Raw genomic sequence first — 21,988 nt, forward strand, 5'->3', positions numbered from 1 at the left:
AAAAACCGTAAGGACGCTCTAATTGCTTGCACCAACACTCAAACCAAAAGCCACTTATGACTAACCGTTACAAGAATAAACGCGCAAATGAAAATTTCTAATCCCTGGTCTAAGAATAGAAAAATAACGGCCCCAAATAACACAAACAAAACCAGTAAAGTTTTATTTTTGTCACGAACTTTCAATCATTTCCGGCTCCGCGAGCGCACTCTCGGCTGGCTTTTCCTCGTTCTTCTCGATGATGTCGTGCACTTGGATGATGAGCGAGATGAAGACGCAGCACAGACCCAGGACCATGTACATGAAGATCTCCGAGATGACGCCGAAGACCACCAGACTGACGGCCTTCACGGTGGAACTGGAGGAGAAGCGCATGAGGCCGTCGAAGACGTTGAGGACCAACTGAAAGCTCAACTAGAAGGTGGAGGCTGACCTGACCTGACCTACCGTTTCGATGACTCCGAACATCCTGTAGATCATCTTCGTGCCGGGAACTTTGCTGGTCTCGGGCGAAGAGTGTCCCATTGGCTGCACCGGCACAATTTCCCCAAGAAATAATGGAAAGATAACAGACAAATATTGAAAATCAGACTGACATTGCGTTGTTGTTGTTGCCAAGCGCTTCGCGAAATTCGCGAATCAATAAAATCATTTCCGCCAAATCGTAAAAAGTTTACGATTTGGGGGACCTGCGCCTGTAAAAATGACACCGAGGCGCCAAATTGCTTCTGGATTCTTCTCAGCCAACATTGGTAATTAGCATCGGACCAAATGGAATAATTAAGAGGGTCTTCTGGCCCCGCGCTAGGACAACGCAATGACTAACTAGCATCTAACAAGTAGAGTAAATAAAAATGTGTAATGGCTTTTCTGGAAAAAATCGTCGATTCCGTTCTTGCAATAACATCACATTTGTGTATAAATTTGTCGGCAAAAGCTCGATGCATCAGTCCACGTCCGAGTGCAAAAGAGTCAAGTTCAAGACCAGCAGACAAATGGAAACATTCACTGTAAGCAATTTATCATTTGATTAATGTCACTGGGGCAATAGTATTCAACAACATTTTTATTCTTGCAGATGACACGTTTTCTTGGGTGCGCTTTATTGATTGCCTTGATCGTGCCCATACACCACGCCAAGCCGACCACGCAAGAGCCTGCTGGAAGAGCTGTGGCAACTCCCGAGGCCCAGGAGATGGTGCTGGTCCCGGTGGGGACCGTCGTCGAGAAGAAAGACGACGGGGAGGACATGGAGACGGCCAACACGATGGTCTTCAGGCCGCTCTTCGCCTACAGGAGGATACAGAGCCAGAGGAGGAGGCTTTATAACCAAAGGAGATACGACCGCTTCCCCACGCTTGCTTAATCCCGTTGATTTTTTGTGGAGCTATCGTGACAGTTTGATTGTGATTTTATTTATTTGTCAACCTCTATTTATGTTATTTATTGCTTTTGTATTATTTTATTTATGACTAATAAATGTTTTTGAATGAGGATTTCGAATGTTATTCCCCGCTTGCCCCCCATGACACCAATATTTGTTTGTGCGGAAAGGGTTAAGGCCATGACTTGCGAGGATGATAAAGACCACATGTCAAGAATTATCGTACAGTAGCAAAAACAAAATAGAGAAAGAAAATGGAAAAACCAAAATTTTGTGTTTGGACCTATCCAGTAAAAAAATTCAAAAAATTTTACCCACACTGGGTATAACACAAATTTTGATTTGTTTAGATAAATAAAGTAAAAAGTAAAATAAGAAAGAAGAAGCTTAAAAAAATTGTGTTTGGAACGATCCAGTAAAAAAATTCAAAAATTTTTACTCACACCCAGTATAAGGCAAATTTTGATTTGTAAATAAAGTTTCTAATTGTTACTCTCTGCTATGAGCTTATAATTTGTTGTCTAGTCCAAAACAAGAAAGTCTAATATTTTGAAAAAAAAGCCAAAATTTGTTGATTTTGAACTTGATAAAAAAAAATTTAAAAAATGTGCCCACACTGGGTAAAAGACAAATTTTGTTTCGTCTACATAAATAGTGTCTCTATTTGTTATGCTCGGCTCAAATTTGATATAGTTTGTAGTCCACAGCAAAATGAAAAAGTCCAAAATTTTGAAAGAAGTCAAAATTTTTTGTGATTTTTGCGCTCCAGCGAAGACGTCTGGTTTGGAGCTCCTGAGAGTCTTTTGTGGAACTGGTTTGCCCCGAGTCTATTTTTAGAACATCCACCATGACTCCACCTTCAGCAAAGTCCAACCACCTCCCGCGATAATTATAACTGTCCGGTGTCGCCGCCACTAATTAGCAAATAAATTAAATAAACGAGAACTAGCAGCTCGTTGTTACACTTTTTCCCCTTGCGTATTTAAGAAGAAGGTCAAACGGAGCCATCCACTGTGAGATTTCCCGAGATGAAGGAGTTGTTGGTGCGCAAGCGAGCGATCGTAGTGGTGCCAGTTCATTATAATTCTCAATTTTTAGATAGTACTGTTAATAACCGCAATTAGTGTCATGGAATGCAAAACAGTGATAAGCGACGATAAAGCAGTATCGGTACCGCTATCGCAGGTTAGAGATCAGAGCGAGGACGAAGGTGATGAAATTTTGACCACGGCGGAACAAGTTTTTTTGCCCCGGTTTGCGTCGACGAGGCTGGCGGCGAGGAGGAGGGCGGCGCAGAGGAGGACGCAGGCACAGAGAAGGCACCATAAGACGAAGCGGCCCCAACGGAGGAAGTACCACACTTATTACAATCAGTACCGCAGGCCTTGGTACTATCACCAATATTACTAACCGAGAGGTGATCATTTACCGTATTTTTTAGAAACTTTCCGTGTGTACTTTTCAATTTGCAAGTACCGACAAGGTACCACTCTCTTTAGAAGAACTGATTTTCAACAAAGCGCCCCATTTTATTTATTTATTTATTTATGTAACAAAATAAATTAATAATTCTACACAACGATCACTCCATAATACACATTTCTGGATGTCTTCGGCGAAAAAGTACTACATTGTTATTAGCAGTACCGCAGGACTTAATACCGATTTAATTAACTGACAGGTGACGATTTTATCATTTTTGTGAAATTTTCCATGTGTGCTTGTTAATTTGCAAGTACCACCAAAGTACCACCACATTTAGAAATGATCTGTGAGACGCTCTATTTCCATTGTTACTTTATTTATGTAACAAAAGTACCATATTTATTATTGTTAGTACCGCAGGACTTGGTACCGATTTCATTATCAGCACATTTAGAATTGACTCTATTTGCATTTTTCCTTTATTTATGTAACAAAATAAATTAACAATTCTACAACAATGATTTTGCAATTTTGCGGCAAGAGTGAGGTCAAAAAACAAAAACCCTCAAAAGAACAGCATGGCTGGTCTAAAAGGCTTCCTCCTTCTCGTGGTCTCCCTTTTGGTGTCTTTGGCTCTTTGAGGAGTCGGTGCTTGTTGGTTTGGGTCGTAGGTGAGGTACCCACCATTGAAACCTCCCCCATTACTCGAGGGAAAATTATTGCTGACCTGTCTCCTCTCCCTCCTTTGCCCCCTGTTCCTCAGGAAGTACTTGAAGAAATCAAAAGCAAAAGGATTGTGCCCGTAGACACGCCTCAAGCGATTGTAGCGTCTGTAGAATTCCGGGTCCATTTCTCGCTTCTCCACCTTGATGGTCTCTTCGTCTCCAGCAGCTTGTATCGTCACTACCATCAGCGTCAAAATCGCCAAGAAAATCCACATTGTCGCGGCCTAAAACACCCAAATGAGTCCACCTGAAGGTGCACAATGACAAGCAACTTTACCATTGTCTTGATGTGACTCTGGACTCTTCAAAGGAAGAACTATAGGTGCTTAGGCTTGACAATAGCTTATATAGGTGCTAACGTACGGATTTAGACGCAAATTCTATGTCATTGTTAATTTATAAAAGCTGATTTGTGATAGCTAATTGGCACTAATGTGCTCTCGAATGGATGGACTCGTCGTCTCAGTTTACAAAATTCATTATCCGAGTCGGGTCAGGTCCAGTACTTTCGAGTTTACTCGATGCTTAAGCAAATTGGTGCGAATGAGAAGATTCAACATGGGGAAATTTTATTTTGTTTTAAAATTACAACAATGAGCGTGATGCACTGCAGCTCCGAGAACGTCATTTGAGTCTTCGTCAATAGCACCATGGGAGCATGTGATGAGGTACGACAGGTGATGTAAATTGGAAATATTGTCAACAGTCGAAATCTAGATCCTGACCTGAGTTGAGTGATTCTCGTTGAAGTTTCCAATGCTTGGTTTTTGGCATCGAGAAAGTCTTGTCCAATTGCTTGTTTTTGAAGGTAGTACCATTTTGACCATACAGAGGTAAGTCCGAAGTTGACCAAATGAATTTTTTTGAGCTTAGACATTTTTAACTTTAACAAAAAGCAGACGATATAACTTCTCAAAAAAATGTCCACAAACTCTAATTTGGGAAACACTATACAGGGTGTTTTAGGTACGACTGATTCCTAGTGGATCTATCTTAAAAGTGTTACCAAAATAACCTCTAGAAACTGTGATACGAACCGTCTCTCTTGTACCTTTTATTTTTTTGTTATAAAATTCTCCACAAATATTCTAGAGGATTTAGATCTGGATTTGCCGACATACCACAACGATTATATCAAGATTTCTCTGACCAAATTACAAAAACATGTTTTCTGCTCTCAGTGTGGTCTATGATAATACACTTAGTACTTCACAGTACTCTGGTTCAGTGGTTCATAAGCAAAAATTAGAGCAACAAAGATTTAACAAAAGAAAATATTTTATTGACATTCTTTACATTTTACTCCACCTTAAATACATATTCACTAGCATTCTACAAATTGTATTTACATTTTTCTACAATTCTGCTTAAAAATAAAACTTCAGCTTTCTTCGCTTTGTGGTATTTCTCTTTGTATTCCTATTTCTTTGAGAGTTTCGTCTTGATGGCTGCGATCTTGTATTTGTAAAACTTCCATCATCGAGCTGTCTTTTGGTCCTCTCTAGACTCCTGTTCTCGACAAAATCCAAAATCGATGGATTATTTATAAACACCTTGGCTAAATGGTCATAGTACTTGAGGTAGCTGGAACCAATTTCTCGCCTTTCACGTTGGTTGGACAAGCTCGCAATCAAATTGCGGGATTTGTAAGGAATTCCAGTTACCACAGACGATGCAATCGTTGCAAGAAGCAAAATCCATACCAGCGCAGCCTAAAAAAGGTTTTGAGATTAGTTTTCCTCAAATTGCAACTTACCATTTCAATTTGATTGAAGCAACAATCCGGAATGGCCCAAGCTTTTCAAAATCTACTGCTTTTATAAGACTTTCGAATACTTTCAGATGTTGGTAAATTAGCGCTAATAGGAGAAAATCAGTACCTTTTCACTTTTGCAGTGAGAGACTGAATAGAACTGTTGCTTATTTGCTACAAATTATTTTTCCTACTTGATTTATGAAAAAACTGACAAGCTACTGATCCTACTAAATTTTGCAAAATTTTGCCAATCTCAAAAACTAGTTGAAGGCAAATGTTTTCGTGGTTTTTGTTATCTTCACTTCATTCTCATTATGAGAACAGGATTTCAAAATTAATATAGTGGGATTTTTTGGATTTGGTGAAAATGAGCAGCGATAACCTAATGAGACACATCTAATGAGTCTTTAAGACAAGAGTCACGTGATTCTAATTACAAAAACGGTATATATACACGAAATCAAAAAAATCCAATGGAGAACAATTCTTGCTCGAAATGTCTCGCATCATTGTTTTAACGGTAACCATTTTTTCTCCTCTGTATTTGCATTTTTATTTGTTGTTTTGCAGGCTCTTGTGGCCACAGTTCTTGCTGCGCCTAGCGATGTCAAGGAACGAACTTTAATTGCCGATACATTTGCCGGAGCTGCTCACCATGTCGCAGGAGCACAAGAAGATTTTGCACTTGGACTGATCCAAGGAGCCGACCAACTAGCTCATCCTCTAGGTGGACTAGGTGACTATTATGGAGGTGGGCATTTGGGAAGTGGGCATTTGGGACAGGAACATTTGGGCCATTTGGGAGGAGGGCATCTGGGCCATTTGGGAGGAGAGCATTTGGGCCATTTGGGAGGAGAGCATTTGGGCCATTTGGAAGGAGGGCATTTGGGCCATTTGGGAGGAGAGCATTTGGGCCATTTGGAAGGAGGGCATTTGGGCCATTTGGGAGGAGAGCATTTGGGCCATTTTGGAAGTGTTGTTTTGGATGGTGAACATGTAGAGCATTTAGGTCATTTGGGAGTCAGAAGTGCAAAAGAACATCTCCTCGGAGATGAACTTCGTGGAATTGAAAAGAACCCTGAAGGTGGACGTCATGGTCAAAAACGGTGGATAGAATGGGATTCACTTGAGGGTGTAGATGGAACTGAAAAGAACCCTGAAGGTGGACGTCATGGTCAAAAACGGTGGATAGAATGGGATTCACTTGAGGGTGTAGATGGAGCTGAAAAGAATCCTGAAGGTGGACGTCATGGTCAAAAACGGTGGATAATAGAATGGGATTCACTTGAGGGTGTAGATGGACCTGAAAAGAACCCCGAAGGTGGACGTCATGGTCAAAAACGGTGGATAGAATGGGATTCACTTGAGGGTGTAGATTCTCAGGGACGTCAAGGACGGTGGATAGAATTTGCGAACAACCCATGAGGGTGTAGATTCACAGGTTTAACAACTTTCTATCGAGACAACTATGTATTAACAAAATAAAAACAACTGCAAACCAAGTTAAATTTTATTTGAATGTTTGTATTTTGAGTGGCCCAGGTGTTGTTATGTGTGGTCGGGTAGCTCAGTGGTGAGCGCGTCTGTCCGGGAAGTGGAAGACCGGGGTTCGATTCCCAGTTCAGCCGCCACATTTTTCTCTTCACTACAGTTGAAAACTAGACAGGGAAATATCTTGGGAATTTGGGAAATAAGAATAAGGTGAAGGTCGGTTTAAAAAACACCTGTTTATTGTTGTGATAAATAAAAGAATGACGCTCACCAAACCGGGCCAGTCAACAATAACAAAAACATGTTGCTGAAGTATGCAGATCCTTGCACCAGTGTTTACGACCGTCTGTGGGTCTTTTTTGTCACCATAATCTTTAGCTCTCTTTTTCTAAATATCTTTGGCACATGGGCAGAAACAAACTGTTATTTTTAATTATTATAATTTCGATGCTCGGGCCTATATAATGAGGACCACAACAAACCTCAAACAAATCATATCTAGCCCGTAAAACATGGATCTCCTAGTTGTAAGTGTTCAAAAAAACTCTTTCTTTTAAGGTAAAATTTATATTTTTTAGAAAATAGTACTGCTGATTGTTATTGGAAACCAACAAGGCCGTGGAACTGGTTAAAAGAAATGTATCTATTGAATTTAACTTCATGTGTATGTTTCAAGCCAAATAAATAAAAATGTTACACAACTGTTAAAGGTAGTAAATTCGTTTCTTTGGTATAGATTTCATTGACGATTACAAAGCACTAACGTCAATTCATCTCGTCTCAGGACCAACATTTTTCTTATCGTGAATCGTCTTTCCCATATTTCAAATTAATTACATATGTATTTCTTTTTGTCAGACACTTATCGCCAATTAGCAGGTTATCGCGCTCATTAATAACCACATTATTATTAAACTTTGTTCAATAAGTGATTTTGCGCTTCCAAGATAACATTACGTTATAAAAGCTTGCACAATCGTTGCGTTTCTTTAATTCCTGTTGCAGTTCCAAGAAGGTCATCCCAAAATGAAAACATTCGTAAGTACTGGTCTCCAGACATTGCAGAATATTTTTGACTTTTCTTCAGGTGATTTGCTTGATTCTGGTGGTCGCCATTTCGGCAGCTCCTGACCATCACGACGGACATCTGGGTGGTCACCAGACCGGTCACCAAGGTGGACAACAGGGTGGTCATCTGGGGGGTCAACAGGGTGGACATCTAGGGGGTCACCAGGGCGGCCAACCAGGCGGACATTTAGGAGGCCATCAGGGCGGAATCGGAGGCACCGGAGGGCAGCAACACGGGCAGCATGGACCTGGGACCGGTGCAGGACACCAAGGGGGGTACAAGACACATGGTCATTAATGTGAATTATATACATATACAGAGTGGCCATAAAATTGTCAAAAAATATTTCTGAAGTTTTCTTTTCCCAAAACATGACAGTGTTGCACATCTGCGTCAAGATCTTCTACGTTGCAGCCAACAGGCTTCTTATTTATTGAGTTGTAACGTTGTTTGTTTGTTTAATCTTGAGCCCAGAGCTCAACGCCAATCGCTAACTGTTCCAGGAATGATTTATTAATCGCGCGATTGGTATTAAACGTTTAGTTTGCAAGAAGCTGTCCAAAATGAAACTTCTCGTGAGTATCTCGCAACAGTTTTGTCTGACTTGATTGACGCATTTTTAGTTTGTTCTTCTTCTCGTCGTGGCAATCGCGTCCGTTTTGAGCTTGCCACGAAGATCTGAGAATGTAGGAGTGCGCGGGTCTGACCATTTCCACGGAGCCTACAACGCCGGTGACGGCGTCGGGGGCGGCTTACCTGGCAGTCGGGGACTTCACGCAGGACAATCCAATGTGAGAGGTGTAGAGCGAAAAGGAAGTGGAACTTATGGCTCTTAAATTCTTTGTAATTTTGTACCAACATGTTAGTCGAGTGAATAAATAATTCAAACACTCATTATAGCGTTTTCCATGATTATTGCTGCGCGCATTATTAAAACATTAGTAGATAAAACAATGACAAGCTTAAGGTCAAAGGAAATTGGCCGAGGAGGCTTAATGGAATGTCACGTGAACAAAAATTTTGATTTTGTCCGAGTATATAACCATCACAAAAATGTTGACAACTCGTTCAAAACGATTAGAAATGTCGCTCTTTGCTAAATCTTCAGTTTTGGTAAATATCTCATTTTTAACGAATTCTCCAACTAATTACATTTCCCAGTTTCTCACTGTTTTGTATGTCGCTGGGTCTTTATCACTCCAAATAAATATTTTCGAAAATGAAGACAGCGATTTTGTTGGCTTCAGTGGTGACAGCGACAGTGTGGAAAGTGGTGTAAACAACTGCGACGATGTTTCAGCAGGAATCTCAGAGGATGAAACACACAATATAGAATAAGTCTTTGAAAATTGTGCTAACAGGAAAAATATAGTTCTTATTTGCAAAACGCACCCAAAAATTTGTTTATGTATGTTTGGCTGTTCTGAACAAGATGACGCACAGTCTCATACGACAAGCTAATTTCTTAGTAGGTCTCTAGCCCACAAGTAATTACAGTCTTCATTTGGATTATATTTAAGACTGCCATGACAGTTTACAAAAATGTTGCCATTTTGTCCAAAATGGCCAGCGAGATCTCCAGACTTGACACCTCCAGATTTTTTACATCGTTGCCGTTATTGTGTGTTAACCGCGAAGCTAATCGCGAACACACTCGAGAGTTCACTGATAAGAAACATTGTTATTATTTTGATTAGTTCTTTTGATTTGTTTTTTGTTGTTATTCTTCCTTGCATAAACATGGATCAAAAATACAAAAATTATCAACACGAACATGTCATGTTGATCACATAAAATTTCTATGGAAAATAATTAATGTTTTTAGGTCAAAATAATTCCAAGATAACTTTCCGAGTATTATTATTGTGTATTAATAAGTACAAAAATGATAAATTTTGTAATAATCAACGGGATATATAAAGCTAAGACATTTCTAACGCTGGATAGTTGGCACTTTGTTCCCTCCAAGTAACCACACTTCAAGATGAAACTCTTCGTAAGTTTAGCTTTTGTTCGTTTTATTTTTTTGTTTGTTTTCTTTGCTGTTTCTTCTTATTTGGTGTAACAATTTTCTTGCATTTTAGATTGTTTGCCTAGTTTTGGTAGTCGCCGTCTCGGCCACCCCCTACGGTGAGACCGGCGGCCGCGGTAGCCAAACCCAGGGACTCGGGGGTGGTCGAGGTGGTGGACTTGGTGGCAGCCAAGGCGGTCAGAGCCATCAGGGCGGCGTAGGAGGTGGACGCCACCAAGGAGGCGGCCTAGCGGGTGGACGCCAACAAGGAGGGTTAGCAGGTGGACGCCAACAAGGCGGGTTAGCAGGGCAACAAGGAGCCGGCGGCGGCACCTACCATCAAGGCGGCCTAGCCGGCCAACAGCCCCACGGTAACATCGGGGGATACCCAGGGACCCATCATGGAGGCTACAAGACCCACGGCTACTGATTTCTATTTGTTCTTTATAAATAAACATTAAAAAAAAGTGATGTGTTAATTTCCCTCTTTGACACTTTTGTCCTTTGTGCTTATCCACGCTTGCACCCATTCAGTGTGGTAATTTGGCACGCTCATCACTGGAGGTTGGACTAATCACCCGTAAAGGGTATCCCACCATATATAAGCGCCCTCCGCTCTTGGCACCATTCGAATTTGTTTGATTTGAACAGTTGTGGTGTCGCGAAAATGCGCTCTTTTCTAGTAAGTAGACCAACCCTTCCGTAGATCCTGTCTAAGTGGTGGTGTCTCGATAGATCGTCGTCGTTTTGGTGGTGGCTGTGTCCGTTGTGGCTCCGGCTCGAGGGGCGAGGAGAATCGCCATGCAGGACAGAACCAGCAGGGCCAGCGAGTCCCGCCAGCAGTCCGATGAAGGTCAGGGTGAAGACGCCAACCCCGAAGACGCCTCCTCCATGACCACCAAAATTATGGAGTGCCGCAGCATCTTGCAGCAAGCAGGAATGATCGATCCTAGCGCCGGCAGAACAACCGAAGGACAGCCCGAAAACGAAACTGAAGAACCGAAGGGCGCGGACGACAGGATGGAGACCATGAACTCGCCTTCGTCCCGAAGGAACGCAAGGAAATACTAATCTGGCAACTATTCCTACTATTCCTACTCAAGTATTATGAACTGTTTATTATTATTATCCAATCTTAGTGTAGTCATTATGAGTAATATATTATGATAAAGAACCTTTGTTTCACCTGTTTCCTGTTCCTCGAGGCAAATCTGTGGCCTTTAGCATAGATTAGGGATAATTGAGGTTAGGACGCTTGTATAAAAGCCGGGCAACTTTTTTGCAATGACAGTACTAGCTTGTCCCTTTTCAAAGCCCCAAATATGACGTATGTGAAGAAGGTAAGTCTTCATTTCTTCACTACTCTTGAGCAATTTTTACGGGGGTTGCAGGTTATTATAGTCCTGGCTACCATAATGGTGTGTTTAACTCTCGTAAGTCCAAAATTATTGAAGGTAAGTTTGATTAGTTGAAAACAGGCGAAATCAATTTAGAATTTCAGAAGCTTCCAGAAAGTAAGGGTTCCGACAAAGATGGAAGTAATGGTCGAACAGGTACCAGTATTTTCATTTGTTTTACGTAAATGGTAACACTGCTTTTTAGGAAAATTCATTCTAGGTACTGGATTGCACGAGTCGTACTATCCAGGTCGTGGTGGCTATTTTCCACCCCCTGGATATGATTGTCACCCTTACAGGTCTTCAAGGTATCCACATTCAAATCGACCTTCATACCTTTCTCGACGATTAGAAACACAAGAAGAGTAAATTAGAAATTAGATTAAGTACCTACTTTTATTTCTTAAGGAGTAAGCCACAATGGTAATTTTGCAAATTACAATTCTTCACATACACAAGGACGTTTAAACTAATATATAACAATTACTATCATAATTGTGTCATTAATAAAGTACCAATTAAAATGTTTATTCATTATATTGTTGATTTATTGCTAAAAATGTGTTTTAAAATAATGATTATACATGCAACCAGCAATACACCAGTGTATTTTTCTGTCAAAAAAGCAATGTATTAATCCTTTTAGTTTTTACCATTTCCACATACGTATGGGACATGGAAAAAATACAGTTTCACATATTCACAAAATTAACTGCTGCTTTATTTATTTCTTTATTTTATTTCTCTAAAAAACTTAGACAACTTTTTGTGAGAGTCTTGAACTCACATTATAGGTAATCCATATTTTTTTTAGCCGATCAAAATGTAAATATGTCTCTAAGTATGGCAGTAAAAATTATTGCCAACTGACGCCGATGTCTCCCAAAATATGTATTTAAAAAGTAATGGCACAAATATTTATCTAAAATTTATGATTTTTTCCTAAATTTTCACACTTGTCCAGAGGTTAAACTCCTCTCCTTCCATGTACCCTTTTACAACTCCTTTTATCACTTCTTCTTTGATAGTTTACGGTGCTGAGGAACCCTATCTAGGCCAACTTAATGAAACAACTTATTATCTTTTATGACATGTTTATAAAACGATGATGTCATTTTTTGCGGAATGATTCGTACAAAACAGAACATTTAAATTAATTATTGTACCTTAAATAAGCTCATTTACACGACAAATTACCCACACAGCAAACACTATCTTCCGTAGCCGCCATATCCGCCCCCTAGTCCACCCCCGTAGCCATTTCCGTACCCTCCGCCGTATTGCCCCCCGAGTGGACCACCCCCGTAGCCCATCCCGTGCCCTCCTCCATATCCAAGGCCACGTCCTCTTCCGTAGCCTCCTCCGTATCCATTCCCATAACCTCCTCCGTACGGACTACCGTTGTGTGCTCCGTACCCTCCACCGTAGCCACCCCCGTAGCCTCCCCCGTATCCTCCTCCGGGGCCGACAAGCGGCCCGTAGCCGGGGCCCATGCCGCCTCCGCCTCCGTAGCCGGGCCCCATGCCGCCTCTGCCTCCGTAGCCGCCCCCGTAGCTTGCCGTGTGCCCTATCGGGTAGTTAGTGGACCTCCAGTTGGCGTCTTTTCCGAGGAAAACGAATCTGCCCCCTTGATGTGAAGGGTAGAAATCTGGCATGGGGTGGCACCAGCAACAAGCTATTGTTGCGGCGATTAGTACAGCGGATAAATACATCTAGAATGATTTGAGGTAATAGCGAGGGTAATAGTGATTTAATGATGACTTACGGTTCCGGTGCCGGAGCGTCAGCAGGAAGGAGCGTCGTTAGCAGGAGCTTTGGCGGATTTGTTTGGGATTTTTTTCGCAAATTGATTATATAGGTGAGCGCTCCCATGATGGCCTACGACAACAAAAAATATAATTCTATCAACACTAGACATTAGTCAGGGTTTAACGATAGTCTCGAGTGCCTTATTAAGTTTTTACGACTATAGTTATTACCGTCTGAATAAAATTTCACAAAACGCACATCCAACCATAATGAGATGTTAACTGCTGATAAAATTTACACAGAATTGCCTTTGCATTAATTTTTAAAAATACATTTTATGGATCTGTATCACAACTCCAGTTCGGGTTCTTTTTTTGCATTTTTGAAACGGGAAATGGGAACACATAAATGATGGCATCGATCAAGATTTGTTTTATGGCTGGAATAACCCAGATTATACTCCTGGCCGCGCACGAGGTTGATGTCAAGCACTGCAAACGCTTGGGTTTTCGAGTGACGTCACGCGTTGCATTGCGTTGGAGCAAGCAAAAGAATTTCAATTGTGACTGATTTGTCACGAGGCGGTGATGAATAACTAAGAAATAATATCTTCCGCATATGAGCAACCAGACGCTTGTCGTAGCTCGACGCACATTTTTGACATTTCAAACGTCAAAATCAACACATTTTAGCTATTCGAGACTAGATGCGCCAACAAACAAACCTCTCGACTGGCACAGACTTAATAAAATGTGTAAATTATCTAATTTATTTGTGGGATATCCTACATTAGCAAATACTCCACATAAATGACCTTCAATTTTTGCCCAGAAGTGTCAATATCAAAATCAATATAAATATACCGTCACAGACGTATTTTTCATTTTAGTGTTGCACACTTAGCATAACAGGTGGACAAAATGGTGATAGGAATTAGTTTTAATGTTTTAAAGGTAAGAGAGATTTTTGTTTGTTTTCAAAAAATTTGACTCTTGTGTTTAGGTCTTTGTGGTAGTGTTGGCACTGGTGGTGTTGTCCCAGTGTCTGCCAAATCCTTCTCCTGATCCTCACAGAGGTTGGGGGCACGGAGGATGGGGACACAGACGAGGCTGGGGAGGCGGCTGGGGAGGAGGCTGGGGAGGCGGCTGGGGGTACAGGCCTAGAGGAGTCATCGTCGTGGTGCCAGCTGGTGGATACTACTACGGGTGAACAATGTCTCCGGGAACTTCAAATGTTTAATATATTTTTTGTTACTTAAGTACGAAGAATAAGCAATAAAGTGGCTTAATAACGGCACATAGAATTTTTCTCTCCAAGTACAACAAAAAACTGTTCAAGATGGTCAAATAAGATTGAATCAAAAGAAATTTTGTTAAATGAAGCTACAATAGGTACGCTAGTACAGGGTGACTCATCTAATGTACTTTTATTATTTTAACACAAAGTAATAACAAAGATTGCAAAAGTGCTAAAAGTAAAAAACCCAATTAAAATTGATTATTGTCTAACAACAACAATTTTGTGGAAACCTACTAAATCAAGAAACTCAAAATCTCTTATTGGTCAATTTTGTCAATATTTTTAGACTCTAACAAACAATGACCCACCGTCAATCGTCCTTATTGGCCGATCGATTATCACAAGATGATTCGAGTAAATATTGAACTTGTTTAAAAAGATGACACGTTTTGACAGGTGTATTGTTGAAATTTTTTTTGGCAAAAGTGGTTCAGTGGCTGAAAAAATGAAAATCACAGTTGTTGCACAGGTAAATATTTGTTTCTAATTTTGTGCAAGACATAGCAAGTGTTGACTTTCAGATATTTTTGTTTTTGTTGGCTACCGTTCCATTCTCCTCGAGTAATCCGCGAGGTGGCGGCGGGCACGGTGGAGGTTTTGGCGGCGGACACGGAGGAGGTTTCGGCGGCGGCCACGGGGGTGTGGGACACGGAGGTTTCGGACATGGAGGTTTCGGACATGGCGGCTTCGGACATGGAGGTTTCGGACATGGAGGATTCGGACACGGCGTCGGACATGGCGGCCGCGGCTTCGTTGGTGGCGGCGGAGGGATATTTGCCATACCGTACTTCAGACGCCGCCAAAACCGTCGCAGAATCGGAGGTTTTGGTTATGGATTAGGACTGTAATTTTTTTCTATTATGATAACTGGTATTTTGTACAAAACTGGATAATTAATAAACGGATGAGACGTGATTATTTATTAATTTATTACATAAGCAATAAGATAGTAATAAGATTCGTAATAAAAGGGCAAAGTTTCGGTTACAAAAAAAGTGCTAATAGCTTCTGCAAAGTGTTAAAGTTTCTGAAATAGTTTAGACTGGGAAACCCGTCTTAACACAATGCCAGGACACTATTTGGAGAAAGTGTGAAACAGAACAAGTCACAACAGAACTGCAGAATCTTAAAACAACAAAAATTCCAGGTTGGTAAATCAAAGTAAATATTTTAAAAATTGCCCAACATCCTAATCTAGTAGTACCATTGAAAGCGAAAATGTACGCGCATTCATTGGTTATTCTATTGTTCAGGAGAATCCCAGCTGGGTAACCTTGACTGTCTTCAAAGAGATGATATAAATATTATGTCAGATTTTCACACTGTTACAATCTTCAGCCGGTGCTTTGACACAGATACCATGGAACTAACTTTACTGAAGGTGAGTCCGCTCCACATCCCCAAAACAAACTCCAGCAGTACTTGTGCTTGCAGATCTTCTTCTTGTTGGTGGCAATCGTGGCTTTAGCTGCGAGCGCCCCAACCTGGGGACATAAAGGCTACGGAGGGTACGGCCACAGCGGAGGGTACGGCCACGGCGGAGGGTACGGCCACGGCGGCGGGTACGGCAACGGCGGAGTAGTGGCCATCATAACCGTGAAGAAAGTGGGCTATGGAGGATACGGAGGGTACGGACATCGCCCCCAGAGCTACGGACACGGCGGCGGCTACGGCGGAGGGTACGGGGGTGGCTACGGCGGTGGATACGGCGGTGGAAAAGGCGGAGGCTACGGCGGTGGACAAGGCGGAGGCTTCGGTGGAGGCTACGGCGGCGGATATGGAGGCGGATATGGAGGTGGATACGGCGGTGGATACGGAGGTGGATCCGGTGGAGGATTCGGCGGCGGCTTCGGCTTTGGAGGCGGATATGGGGGCGGTTACGGCCGGTAGTGAAACAAGTTGTAGATATTGTGTTCAACAGTGTAAATCATTCTTGTTATGACCCGGATAAATATATTTTTTCTTAAACTTTGTGTGTCATTTGAAACTGTGACCCCAGACCCCAAATAACAACTATAAAAGGAGAAAGCAATATTTGTGAGTTATCGAGAAGAGATATGGTCGCTGTTAAGGTAATTAAATTATCTGAAGTATTTTCGAGTAAAAATCTGTCAATCCAGTTTTGGATTTTCATCCTGTTGTCAATTGTTTCCGCGATGGCGGCACCTGTGGTGAAATATGGCGGCTTCGGGGGGTTCATGAACCACCACGACGCCCCTCGCTACAAGCACACCCGCTTCAAACATCTCCACCGACGACTCAACTCATCTCACCACTGACAAATTTACAACAATATTTATTTTATTTACAATATGTTACATTTTTGTATTTTTCAATAATAAATTTGTATCGAGACAATCACTTGAATTTCCTTGAAGTGCTGTACGTGTGGTTGCATCACAACAATTCCGACTAGCGTCCATATCCGCCACCATATCCACCCCCGAACCCGCCTCCAGTCCCACTGCCTCCGCCGAATCCGCCACCGAACCCTCCACCTCCGCCTTGGCCTCCGCCGAAGCCTCCACCTCTGCCTCCGCCGAACCCTCCACCTCTACCTCCGCCGAATCCGCCACCTCGACCACCGCCAAATCCGCCTCCTCGGCCGCCACCTCCGCCGATGCCTCCTCCGTAGCCGCCGCCATATCCGCCGTTCCTAGGAGATGGGGCGGCGTACGTCAACGCGATCAGCGCGACGACCACTACAAAGATCTGCAAGAGGTGTTAAAACGCCCTCGACAAGACGAAACGACTTACCTTGACAATGTTGAACTCCATCTCGGTGACGGCGCAACTGGGTGAATTTGGTGGTTGGGTAAAAGCGTCCCGTCTTTTTATATATGGGTCTAAAAAATTGTCAAATAGAAGCAGCCAATGGAAGCTTGGGGATTTGAACTTGAACAAATTATTTTGAAAATCTATGTAAATTAGCTTAGTATTCTTAGATTAATGTGGTTAGTGTCGTCTTTGTGTAAAGAGGTGCTGATTGCTTGAGCAAAGATGTGTAAGTGTTAAGTATATCATCTATTGATATTTTTAGTTCGAAAAGTCCCGGATCCCAAAAGCTATAAACATATTTGTGTGCAGCGATTCCTGAAAACTCGAAAGACTTTCACGGTTTCAGTGTGGACCTTGACCTTCCAACTGTGTCATCACCTCGACTCTGCTTTTGTTTGCGTCTAATCTGCATTCGCGGACACAATTATTGTGCATTTTGGGTATTCCAAAGTCACTGCTAAAGCGATTAGACGATTGATAGTCCACACAAAGGTTATGCAAAGCTCTTGACAATGATCTTTAATTAATGTAAGATGATGAGGATAATGCGTTTTGTTGTAGTGAGTCGTCGAAAAACTCATTAATGACCTTGTCTAGGTTACTAATTCGGCATAATGCTAGTTGTTGACACACTAAATAATTTTTATGGGGAATTTTATTTTACAGAGCCGAGGAAGCAGTCGTTTATTTATTTTTATTATTATGATGGTATGAATTACGCTAAGAGGAACACGCACAATTACTCTTCAAAGAAGAGACCATTAGATCCTGAAAACTGTTGTTCCAAAACATTGTGATAAATGTTGCGTCCGAAAACTCATAGATAGAAATAATAAAGTACAAATCATGAAGACGTTATAAGAACAAGAGAATATTCTTCTGTGAAGTATTTCTGGAGCAATTTAAATTCAAAGCTTCTTATGGAAGCTTTTTATGGAATATTTTCAATCTATTGTTATATTGCGAAACTGGAAACTCGTGTTAAACAATTAATTTGTTTAAATCTAACCTCACTTTTCCGTTGTTTGTGTTTTTACTATGCAGACCAAGGAGGTTAAAATTTTAATCTCCTTCCTGCAGATTGACGAGTGGTGCGTTCACTCTTCAACACCAGCTTTGAAGATAAATTTAAATGAACACCCGATAGAATTTATGTTGAAATAAAAATAAAGCAAATAAATGAAGAACAGGAAATGAAATTTATTTAGATTTGTAGAAACTAAACAAATACTCGTATAATTTCTCTTAATGTGTATTTACACAGTTATTAATGGTTTTTCTTCTTCAGTACTTTGTTTTTTCGCAATAATATAGTCCAATTTTTAACCTTTTGCGATGACGTCAGTATCTAGTAACTTTACGTATGTTTGAACTAGGATCAGAAACAAATTTGAATTGATCATAAATAACTATAAATGTGTCAAATTTGTTGACAATTGCTTCGAAAGGTTATGTTTGTAATCAATGTAATAAGTGAAAGAAATTAAAAATTGTCAAATTGACAGGAGCATAAAATAACCTAAAGTGACCATCAATAAATAAACGTGCCTTTTTTTGTTTTTTTCTGTTTCTGTCGTTTCAATAAAGAGAAAGCGAGGAAGGAAATCGCGACGTCACCTCAAAAGGGTAAAAATTGGACTATAGTTATTTATGCAACGAGTTTCTGTGTAAATTGAGTTTTTCTAATTGCCTCGAGGGCAATTTACCCAGAAACGAGTTGCATACAAAATTTTATTGTTTGAAACGTCCCTGAAGCTTCCAAATCTTTCAAAAATGGTTTCGCATTTGCTTTTGACAGTTTTGACAAATTTTTCAAGACCTGTCAGAAATGTAACGTTGAATGTGTTGTCTAGGGCAACGGTTCGTTATCTGTTTATTTTGTTTTACGGTAATTAAGAGGCAGTTTACAAAGGAGAAAAATGAGAATTTATGACAGTTGAAAACAATATTGTATGAAAAAGCAATATGGCTGTTAATCACATAAATAAATGAAAATAGGTACATGAACAACATTAAAAAAGTATTCTTTTCTCCTTTCTGTATATCTTTATCACTTTTTCTTATTCACTCATCATCTCTTTGCACTTTTATAACAAATGTCTTGAGTGGTGGGTTCAGAAATAAAATTACGCTAGAAACGATCAGCTTTCAGGAAACTAATGGTAATACATTTTAATATCACAAAACTAATACAAAATAATTACAGTAAAACGAAAGAAAGTAAAGAAAAAGACAAAAAAACAAGAACAATTGATACTTTATTGACCGTAGAATCAACTAAAAAAGGAAAATAAAACATACTCATCAAGTGTATGACTTGAGTAATCGTGAGGCGATAACGTAACAATTCCTTGAAACATTTTTTCTTAAACGAATCATTTGTTGCAACCAATAAAAAACGGCCAGGTGAACAGTAAACAGTTAGTTACAGTTTTTTAAGCGGCTTTATCACAAACATTTATCCATAGTTTTGAAAGGAAGACACTCTAAAGATAGCTTCTGACAACATTTAAATTACTTCCAATTATTCTTCCTGAAGCTAGTGGAACTGGTGATAAACACAAATAATTAAACTGATAAAAATTCCCGTGTCACTTAAATTCCTCGAACCTAACGGACCGTTGCATTCCTCAAACCCTACCAAACAGTTTTATTCAAATTTACTAAAAGCCCAATTGCCAAATCTCTTCTTCCGAGAAGACCGTTCCATCTGCAGGCCGTATCATTTTGTAATTCGATTGAAACTCGCTGGGCCGGCAACAATCAAGTTTCTAGTTGGTTATTCCCGGTCAAGTGCACCAAATAAAAACAAAAACAAACGGTCTCTAGGGCTTATATAGGAGGACGGCTGTTGGTGGCTTTGTCCATTTCAGTTTTGTCGTGATCTAGACTTCTTCAGGATGATCAAAGTGAGTTGTTTTCTTGTCGAGGTCTAACAGTAGAGTTTTTGTGTTTTGCAGGAAATAATCATTGTGGCGTTGTTGGTGGTTTGCTGCGTTTCTTTGCCCGCACCGCCGTCGCAACATGAGGTGGTAGCGGCGGTGATCGTCCATCCGGCTCTACCCGGCGAAGTTCTCCAAACTGCAGAGAGCGGGTGGCGAAATGGAGGCGGTTACCCACACGGATATATGCAAGGGGGTGGATGGAGACGCGGCAGCGGCGGCTACAGAGGGGGCTACAATGGGGGCGGCTGGAAAAGGGGCGGCGGCTATCACAAGTCCGGATGAAAGGGCATTAACTGTATTGTTTAAGTAATCTTATCTTAAATATATCTTTTAACTCTAATACGTTTGTCTTATTTATTCATCAACCAACAGAAGGTGAAATCATTAAAAAAAGATACTCCGAGTTTCTTTTTGGAGTAACCGACTCCAATTTTGTCAATTGCAAGAATAAAAACTTTGGTGACATTTAATCAATTTTTTTTTTATTTGGCAATCAATTGTGGGGGACCACTCGGACAACACTGTCACGCGTAGCTGTCGAGGATGTTATTGCACCTGCCGGGAATCCCACACTTCAAGGCCGAATTTAATTCTGTTTCATTTTATTGTAATGACCCAATGAAGATTCATCTTGGGTTTTTACAGTACCTGTGCTGACCACCCTATTAGCTGGACCATCCCACACTCCCTCGTTAATTGTGACCATCGATGCAACGCAAATTCATAGATAAAAAGTGCAGTAAATCGCAATCACCTCGCCACACCTGTTGAATTACAAAACTCTTTGTTGGGGTCGTCGCAATTTTTTCCGGTTTGTGATTTGCATTCACCTGGCGTAAAATGAGGTGTACGTAGTAAAATTCGATCTAAACACCTAATCTGTCCTTGAACTGATGGGTTTATCTGGTGACGCCTCTTGACATCACCTTACAAACCCAAAACCTGCTGCGGCGGCACGGTGTCAGGAGTCAGATGTTGGATTAATTTAATGTAACTTTCCACAGACAACATTTTAACGGAATCTTGCAGAGAAGTCCCTCTCTGTCGACAAAAAAAAGTTATATTTACGACGTAAACAAGCTGACTAGCGAAATCCGTGACTAAATTATTTGTAGATTATTCTGGAGAAAAAATGGTCGATTCAATTTTATTGTTTCGATTAAATCTGACTCAACATTTATTGATACGATCAGTTAACAACAATTGTAGTTTGTGGTTGTAACTGATGTTTGTTTTGCATTTAGTTAAACTGCACTTGTATTATTGTTGGAGCACTAAATAACAATTAATTATGTTAATCTGTCTCCGGAGTGAAAAAACGTTTACAAATATTGTATCTATAAGTACATGGACGTAACTCTTTAGTGGTTTTTCACATAGAAATTTTAGTTTAATTAAATAAGAAAATAAAAAAAATCTGGTGTTATATTGGTTAAAGCAGGCAACCAACAATACACCAAGTGCATTTATTGCTTTGTTCTTGCCTTACAATTCTTTTAATGATGATTTGTAAACTCTAAAAATAATATTATGAACAATAAAGATTCAATGGGTTATTATTTACCTATGTATAATAATGCAAAAAAGGATTAAATATTTATGCATCATTATGCAATTCCACCAAAGACAAACAATATTGTCAGCTACTGAAAATGATTTGACGACAGTAGAAAATGAAGAGAATACTTAAGGAAATTCTATAACAGTGAAAATTAAATAGATTGGTTCAATTTCGTACAAAACTAATCACCTATGTTTCATAAATGGTCAACAAATTTAAACACAGAAAGGTTTATAATCGTTTCTAAATATTCTGAAATTGCACAGTTTCGCAATTTTTGATCAAACAAAGTAGTTTCAGCAGTCGAAAATTTGTTTTTGGTCGTTTTTGCAGTTTGAGACATTTTCGAATTGTCATTCTTTTAGCCTCGGTGGAAATCGCCGGCCCGGGCCCGGGCG

General features: G+C 40.5%; 6 protein-coding genes and 7 long non-coding RNA genes across 15 annotated transcripts; 8 read left to right on the top strand and 5 right to left on the bottom strand.

The window, feature by feature from the left end:
* Nucleotides 1-137: 137 nt before the first annotated feature.
* On the bottom strand, nucleotides 138-667 carry LOC138124774 (uncharacterized). The gene is made up of 2 exons (XM_069039935.1): nucleotides 448-667; nucleotides 138-402 (listed from the first exon to the last, which is right to left on the bottom strand). Exons 1-2 carry the CDS (start codon nucleotides 523-525, stop codon nucleotides 172-174), a joined length of 309 nt encoding a protein of 102 aa, XP_068896036.1. The 5' UTR covers nucleotides 526-667; the 3' UTR covers nucleotides 138-171.
* A 190-nt stretch (nucleotides 668-857) lies between these two features.
* Nucleotides 858-1,494, top strand: LOC138124775 (uncharacterized). The gene is made up of 2 exons (XR_011157263.1): nucleotides 858-1,010; nucleotides 1,079-1,494. It is a non-coding gene; the product is annotated as an uncharacterized lncRNA (long non-coding RNA).
* A 1,776-nt stretch (nucleotides 1,495-3,270) lies between these two features.
* LOC138122785 (uncharacterized) lies at nucleotides 3,271-3,994 on the bottom strand. The gene is made up of 2 exons (XR_011156626.1): nucleotides 3,812-3,994; nucleotides 3,271-3,758 (listed from the first exon to the last, which is right to left on the bottom strand). It is a non-coding gene; the product is annotated as an uncharacterized lncRNA (long non-coding RNA).
* An 800-nt stretch (nucleotides 3,995-4,794) lies between these two features.
* Nucleotides 4,795-5,349, bottom strand: LOC138122788 (uncharacterized). Its single transcript, XR_011156628.1, has 2 exons — nucleotides 5,291-5,349; nucleotides 4,795-5,246 (listed from the first exon to the last, which is right to left on the bottom strand). It is a non-coding gene; the product is annotated as an uncharacterized lncRNA (long non-coding RNA).
* Nucleotides 5,350-5,651: 302 nt separating this feature from the next.
* Nucleotides 5,652-7,912, top strand: LOC138122784 (uncharacterized). 2 transcript variants are annotated; one of them, XR_011156625.1, is made up of 4 exons: nucleotides 5,652-5,810; nucleotides 5,861-7,308; nucleotides 7,360-7,491; nucleotides 7,640-7,912. It is a non-coding gene; the product is annotated as an uncharacterized lncRNA (long non-coding RNA). The 2 variants fall into 2 exon arrangements; XR_011156624.1 differs by having other exon boundaries at nucleotides 7,360-7,758.
* Nucleotides 7,913-8,176: 264 nt separating this feature from the next.
* On the top strand, nucleotides 8,177-9,241 carry LOC138122782 (uncharacterized). The gene is made up of 3 exons (XR_011156622.1): nucleotides 8,177-8,425; nucleotides 8,474-8,963; nucleotides 9,012-9,241. It is a non-coding gene; the product is annotated as an uncharacterized lncRNA (long non-coding RNA).
* A 593-nt stretch (nucleotides 9,242-9,834) lies between these two features.
* On the top strand, nucleotides 9,835-10,291 carry LOC138125048 (tenecin-3-like). The gene is made up of 2 exons (XM_069040298.1): nucleotides 9,835-9,846; nucleotides 9,935-10,291. Exons 1-2 carry the CDS (start codon nucleotides 9,835-9,837, stop codon nucleotides 10,289-10,291), a joined length of 369 nt encoding a protein of 122 aa, XP_068896399.1.
* Nucleotides 10,292-10,305: 14 nt separating this feature from the next.
* Nucleotides 10,306-11,795, top strand: LOC138122780 (uncharacterized). The gene is made up of 5 exons (XM_069037081.1): nucleotides 10,306-10,543; nucleotides 10,597-11,201; nucleotides 11,253-11,315; nucleotides 11,363-11,414; nucleotides 11,464-11,795. Exons 1-2 carry the CDS (start codon nucleotides 10,529-10,531, stop codon nucleotides 10,930-10,932), a joined length of 351 nt encoding a protein of 116 aa, XP_068893182.1. The 5' UTR covers nucleotides 10,306-10,528; the 3' UTR covers nucleotides 10,933-11,201; nucleotides 11,253-11,315; nucleotides 11,363-11,414; nucleotides 11,464-11,795.
* A 537-nt stretch (nucleotides 11,796-12,332) lies between these two features.
* LOC138122779 (acanthoscurrin-2-like) lies at nucleotides 12,333-13,383 on the bottom strand. 2 transcript variants are annotated; one of them, XM_069037080.1, is made up of 3 exons: nucleotides 13,238-13,383; nucleotides 13,024-13,136; nucleotides 12,333-12,970 (listed from the first exon to the last, which is right to left on the bottom strand). In XM_069037080.1, exon 3 carries the CDS (start codon nucleotides 12,968-12,970, stop codon nucleotides 12,470-12,472), a length of 501 nt encoding a protein of 166 aa, XP_068893181.1. In that variant the 5' UTR covers nucleotides 13,024-13,136; nucleotides 13,238-13,383; the 3' UTR covers nucleotides 12,333-12,469. The 2 variants fall into 2 exon arrangements, with proteins under 2 accessions (XP_068893181.1, XP_068893180.1); XM_069037079.1 differs by lacking the exon at nucleotides 13,238-13,383 and having other exon boundaries at nucleotides 13,024-13,215.
* A 417-nt stretch (nucleotides 13,384-13,800) lies between these two features.
* Nucleotides 13,801-16,274, top strand: LOC138125056 (eggshell protein 1-like). The gene is made up of 4 exons (XM_069040316.1): nucleotides 13,801-13,960; nucleotides 14,010-14,212; nucleotides 15,516-15,687; nucleotides 15,741-16,274. Exons 1-4 carry the CDS (start codon nucleotides 13,928-13,930, stop codon nucleotides 16,194-16,196), a joined length of 864 nt encoding a protein of 287 aa, XP_068896417.1. The 5' UTR covers nucleotides 13,801-13,927; the 3' UTR covers nucleotides 16,197-16,274.
* Nucleotides 14,477-15,219, top strand: LOC138122783 (uncharacterized). Its single transcript, XR_011156623.1, has 2 exons — nucleotides 14,477-14,775; nucleotides 14,828-15,219. It is a non-coding gene; the product is annotated as an uncharacterized lncRNA (long non-coding RNA).
* A 314-nt stretch (nucleotides 16,275-16,588) lies between the features above and the next one.
* On the bottom strand, nucleotides 16,589-17,220 carry LOC138122781 (rRNA 2'-O-methyltransferase fibrillarin-like). Its single transcript, XM_069037082.1, has 2 exons — nucleotides 17,064-17,220; nucleotides 16,589-17,018 (listed from the first exon to the last, which is right to left on the bottom strand). Exons 1-2 carry the CDS (start codon nucleotides 17,082-17,084, stop codon nucleotides 16,719-16,721), a joined length of 321 nt encoding a protein of 106 aa, XP_068893183.1. The 5' UTR covers nucleotides 17,085-17,220; the 3' UTR covers nucleotides 16,589-16,718.
* LOC138122786 (uncharacterized) lies at nucleotides 17,169-20,369 on the top strand. The gene is made up of 3 exons (XR_011156627.1): nucleotides 17,169-17,285; nucleotides 17,347-19,993; nucleotides 20,045-20,369. It is a non-coding gene; the product is annotated as an uncharacterized lncRNA (long non-coding RNA).
* Nucleotides 20,370-21,988: the final 1,619 nt, after the last annotated feature.

This window comes from Tenebrio molitor, chromosome 2, assembly GCF_963966145.1.
Source record: "Tenebrio molitor chromosome 2, icTenMoli1.1, whole genome shotgun sequence".
NCBI classification, from domain to species: domain Eukaryota; kingdom Metazoa; phylum Arthropoda; class Insecta; order Coleoptera; family Tenebrionidae; genus Tenebrio; species Tenebrio molitor.

Bases quoted from the DNA above. Each gene is read 5' to 3' on its own strand.
- LOC138124774 (XM_069039935.1), bottom strand. From the start codon at position 525: ATGGGACACTCTTCGCCCGAGACCAGCAAAGTTCCCGGCACGAAGATG. The intron at 403-447 runs GTAGGTCAGGTC...TTGAGCTTTCAG, and splicing joins TGTTCGGAGTCATCGAAACG to TTGGTCCTCAACGTCTTCGA.
- LOC138122779 (XM_069037080.1), bottom strand. From the start codon at position 12,970: ATGTATTTATCCGCTGTACTAATCGCCGCAACAATAGCTTGTTGCTGG.
- LOC138125056 (XM_069040316.1), top strand. From the start codon at position 13,928: ATGGTGATAGGAATTAGTTTTAATGTTTTAAAG. The intron at 14,213-15,515 runs GTGAACAATGTC...GTAGTACCATTG, and splicing joins GCTGGTGGATACTACTACGG to AAAGCGAAAATGTACGCGCA. The intron at 15,688-15,740 runs GTGAGTCCGCTC...TTGTGCTTGCAG, and splicing joins TGGAACTAACTTTACTGAAG to ATCTTCTTCTTGTTGGTGGC.
- LOC138122781 (XM_069037082.1), bottom strand. From the start codon at position 17,084: ATGGAGTTCAACATTGTCAAG. The intron at 17,019-17,063 runs GTAAGTCGTTTC...CACCTCTTGCAG, and splicing joins TGGAGTTCAACATTGTCAAG to ATCTTTGTAGTGGTCGTCGC.